This window comes from Tupaia chinensis, unplaced genomic scaffold, assembly GCF_000334495.1.
Source record: "Tupaia chinensis unplaced genomic scaffold, TupChi_1.0 Scaffold000088_1, whole genome shotgun sequence".
NCBI lineage: Eukaryota > Metazoa > Chordata > Mammalia > Scandentia > Tupaiidae > Tupaia > Tupaia belangeri.
Genome location: NW_006159550.1, coordinates 7,075,715 through 7,080,335, shown reverse-complemented (window position 1 = coordinate 7,080,335; position 4,621 = coordinate 7,075,715). Strand labels below are relative to the sequence as shown.

Genomic DNA, 4,621 nt, shown 5'->3' with positions numbered 1-4,621 from the left:
TGCGGCATCCGCGATTGGCCACATGCACACACACGTGCACACACACACACGTGCACACACGTGCTCACGTGGACTCGTGCTCTGTCTTTGCAGTTCTGTGTGGAGCTAAACCAGCCGATGCTGCCCAACATGCGCAAGTGGAAGGGACCGCGGGGGTGCTGGAGGGCTGTCGTCGCGGAGAAGCCCTCGAGTCTGCTCCAGAAGGTACCGTCACCTGTAACCCTGGCCTCTGTTTTATTTAGACGTACGAGGCGGCTTCCGAAAGGTCATGGAAAGTGGAATTCGGGTACGCGTTCAGGGCAGACAGAGGCGCAGCAGGGCGCAGGGTCCTGCGAGGCCGAGCCACGCTGGAGGGGCCGTCATATCCAGAGACCTCCCTAAACAGTCTGGGCCCACGGCCACGTGCCGGGCTGGCTGAGGCTGGGGGAATCGCGGCTCGGGGAGTCCCTGCGGGGTGTGCTGTCCTCCTGTCTCTCACACATGGACGAAGCGAATAAACTAACGAAAGTGAAGTTACTTGGTGAGAACTCTTCACCTCTTTTCATCGCTTCCTCGTACTATACGCCTTCCGCGAACTTTTTTGAAGACTGCTCGCACTTTCTTCTAATTGAGGGCATTCTAAGTTCCCATGGCCCTGGACTCCGCCCTGTTTCTCTGCCGAATTTAAAATCTTCGCTCTTCACCGCAGTGCCCTGGTGCTGGGTTGGCATTTAGGTTGGGGGTGGCCTCCTGCCCAGTCGGACATGGGCGCTCAGGGTTGTCGGGTGGAGGGGAGCCCTGGCCCCGGCCAAGCCAGCAGGTGGGCATTTCTGCGCTTTGTTTCTGCCTTTGCCACAGCCCTGTCCCCTGCTGAGTTTGTGGAGGGCCATTATCTAGCGACCCCACGCCTCGGGTTCACCTCAGGTCACGTGTGACGCAAGTGCTTCCTACAGGAGGAATCATCCTCAGACATGTTCCGTGGAGACTCTGGGCAGATTTCCTCCTCACCGGGATTCCCCACGCGAGTGGCTGCATCGGCCTCTCTGCGTGTGTCTACCTATGAGAGCCGTGCCAGCGTGCCAGCGGGGCTGAGACGGAGAGCCTGCCCCGGCCGAGGGCTGCGCTCGGTGGCATTACAGTGACGAAGTAAAAGCCCCGGCTGCCGTAGGGAGGGAAGCCGTCGGTGCTGGGGGGCGTTCTGGCCCATTCTGGTACTAATAGCAGAAACACCCGAACTTGGGGAGTTTATGGAAATGGGTTTATTTAACTCGCAGTGAGGAGTCAGGGCCGGCAGCCTGTGAGGGTCTTGCTGGCGGATAATGTGGCAGAGGACAGGAGCTCCTTATAGACTCAGGAGGACTCCATCCTGAGGCCCCACCCCGATGCCTGGCCAATTCCCAAAGATCCCACCTTCCAACATCATAATCAGGTTCTTTCCCTCTCAATCCTCTGTAAGGATTTGCCAGACCCTGACTTGGGTTTTGGTGGGGGGCAACTTGAAGGTCACAGGAACAACCTTTCCGAAGTCCAGAGGAGCCCGCACGCCCAGCCTTGTGCCTGCAGAGCTGAGACCCAGGCGGGCAGAGACCACTTCTCACCCCTGCACCGGTGCTCCCCCAGTGGGGGACTGAGCGCACTGCACACAAAGCTCCGCCCCGCACTCCTCCCACACCCTCCTAAGCGCAGGCATCCCGCCCAGGTGAGGGGTCTGGCTCCATGTGTGCAGGCGCTGTCGCTGCTCAGGTCGGCCGTGCGGTCCCTCTCTGTCCTTTGCAGTGGGAGCATCCGCACTGGCCGGTCATGACGCGCTGAGCCCGAGACACACCCCAGCACAGGCATGAGCAGGCGTTCACACAGGCAGCACCTCTTGGGCCGGCAGCCGGGAGCACGGGTGGCCACTGGCTGCAGCGCGGAGTGCCCTGGGGAGTCGGGACAGCCCTCTGACTGCCAGAGACCAGGGGTCAGCACAGGCCCGGGCTCCGCCCCACCTACCCCCCTCGGGGCCTCTGGCCCAGGCTCGGAGGCCCGCGTGGGGCTGCTCCGCAGAGGGCCCCTGTCCAGCTCCAGACCAGCCGGCCGTTAGAGCCCTGCCCCGCCATCCCGCTGGCTTCACCACGCTCCGAGGCCGGTCCTGCTGGGCAGTGGCCAGTTGGTATGCGTGCTTTCCTGGACCTGAGCGTTGCTCTTTATGGCTGGGCTGCGGGAGCGAGGCCCTGAACTTCTGAGCAGCAGCGGCAGCTCACCTGGCGGCGTATGAGTCCCCACCTCCTGGGACGTGAGGACCCGGACGGTGACTCGGCCTTCCCTGGGCAGAGCAAGCCCAGGCAGCCCTGGCTGTGCCAGCAGCCAGACAGTGGCCACACGTGGAAGCGTCGTGGTGGCGGGACGAGGGGCACGGGAAGAGCGAGCACCCTGGTGGAGTGGTCTGGGGCCAGGGCAGAGCCCGCTCCCTCTGCTCCCCCCTCGGCACTGTGCCTGCTCAGTTCAGCCTGGCACCAACACCTGTCTCCCCTCCACTGCAGGGAGCCGGGTACTCAGGGTTCCTGTGGGACGCTGCTGGTGGCGTGGAGCTGAGAGACGCTGCCTGGCAGGAGAGCTCACCCAGCAACGGACACGGGAAGCCCACGGGGCCCAGCCCGTACCTCGCAAGGTTCAAGGTACCTGCCTGTCGCCTGCACCCCCTCTCTGGACAGGAACATGTCTGCCTGTGAAACTGCCCTTCCTGAGCTCGCTCTCTCGGGGCGGGTCAGCACCACCCTGGGCTTCCTGGGCAGGCAAGCTTGCCCAGGGCTGGGATGAAGGGGTGTCGAGGGCCTCACAGGCTGCTACCCTTCACCTGGGCAGAAGGAAGGGGGGAAGGGGCCGGGTGGCCACTCTCCAGCCGGACACACACCAGAGCCCCCAGGGAGTTCCTCAACACTGAATGGCCCTAGGCCCGCTGGACATACGGAATCCCAGGGAGGGCCAGTGCTTTGGCCATCCTCCGGCCCTCCTGGTCCTGGACAGCTGGCTGGGGACAGCTGGACCAGAGGGCCATGGAACACCCAGGAGCCCTCTCAGCCTGACCCTTTGTCACCAGATGGGGACCCTGGAGCAGTCACTTGGATTCAGAGAGGATTCAGGAGGTTATCTGGACAGCGGGCCTGGGGTGCCCCGTAACTGGATCTCTAGACAAGCCCTCCCCATGTGGGCTGTCTCCCCAGAGTCTGGAAGCAGCTGAGCCCCCAAGCCCCGCACCAGGCATGTTAATGAGCAGCAGGAGCGGGTGGAGCCAGAGCTAGAGCAGGTCACCAGCCTGGCAGTCACAGCCCTGTGCCCGTGGCACTGCGTGGGAGTGGCCCTGCCACCAGCCCAGCGAGCCCGTCACTGCTGGGCAGCAGAGACACGCCCACCCACCACGTTGAGGGTCCACCATTCCGCAGTCCAGCCACCTCAAATCTCGGCAGGTTCTCTCTGGCATGGGACGGTGTGGGATGGGGACAGCCCCTGGTTGGAGTCTGCAGCCCACAGTGTCTCGGCCTTGCGGCAGTGGGCGGCGGGCGTGCACGCACACCGCATGCCTGTTGTACCTGGATCCCTGCACCTGTCTGCACACGGCGCTGGGGCGTCTGTCAGCCAGTGTCGTCCGCCAGACCTCCTGGCACCACACCGGGTCCCTTTCTATGACAAGTGGCTGTCCTGTCTTGGGGGAGCAGGACTACAGCCAGAACAGCCAGTGTCCCAAAAGCGGCAGGTTCAGGAGTGACAGCCTGAGTCCTCTAAAGCCACCCCCCAGCCTGCTCTGTGTCACGTTCCAGGCCCAGCAGGTGTCACAGTGGCTTCCCTCTCAGGCGGTGGCCCAACCGGCTCAGGGCGGTTCCCCAGGGTCAGAGCCCTGGGTCTGGGAGCAGCGAGAGTGAAGGGCCCTGGCCGACACTTCCTGGGGCTCCCCACACCATTCCCTGCGGCCCTCTGCTTTGGTTGCCATGGCGGATGGACGGAAGGGCAGGATTGCCACACACTGAGCAACAGCGCTGTGGCAGCACCACCCTCCCGTTCACACCCCCATGCTGGGGCCTGCCCAGGACCCGCCTGTGGACACAGGACTGGGGCGGGTCCTGGCTGCCTGGGAGCTTCCCTCATGAACTTTTGGCACTCCTGACACCAGAGCTGCAAGTCCACGTTAATGCCTGCTAACAAGCTGCCCCCCGTGGGCTTGCTTAGGAGTGAAAGAGCGCTCCGCTCCGGACAGGCCAGCTCTCCAGGCCCTAGTGAGGGCGTGCAGGGGCCTTGTTCCTGCAGGTGCCTGGGAAAGAGCTAAGATGGAGCCCCTCGCAGGGCCTGCTGGGGCGGGGGTGGCCTCGTTTTGAGCGTGAAAGGTCTTGTTAGCGAATTCCGGATGCAGGAGCACCAAAGCCTGTCCCTGGCGCTTTGTCCCCTGCTGCCCAGGTGGGGAGCAACGACCTGATCCTCGTGAACCTTCACCTGGCAGCCCTGGCCCTCCCAGGGGGCGAGAACCCCAGCAAGAACCACAGCGACGGCCACCGCTTGGCCCAGACCCTGCAGGAGACGCTGAAAGGTAGGGCACTGCCCCCCGCTCAGCATAGCCGGCGCTTCCGCTTGGGCAGCAGCCTTCTCCAAGCGCCTCTCTGGCTGGCTAGAC

General features: G+C 63.8%; 1 protein-coding gene across 1 annotated transcript in view; it reads left to right on the top strand.

Moving 5' to 3' along the window:
- Positions 1–4,621, top strand: part of EEPD1 (endonuclease/exonuclease/phosphatase family domain containing 1) — a 95,801-nt gene that overhangs the window by 81,182 nt on the left and 9,998 nt on the right. Inside the window, exons 4-6 of the mRNA XM_006143021.3 lie at positions 94–204; positions 2,502–2,636; positions 4,408–4,537. Coding sequence (XP_006143083.1) covers positions 94–204; positions 2,502–2,636; positions 4,408–4,537 — 376 coding nt within the window. The remainder of the gene's footprint in view (positions 1–93; positions 205–2,501; positions 2,637–4,407; positions 4,538–4,621) is intronic.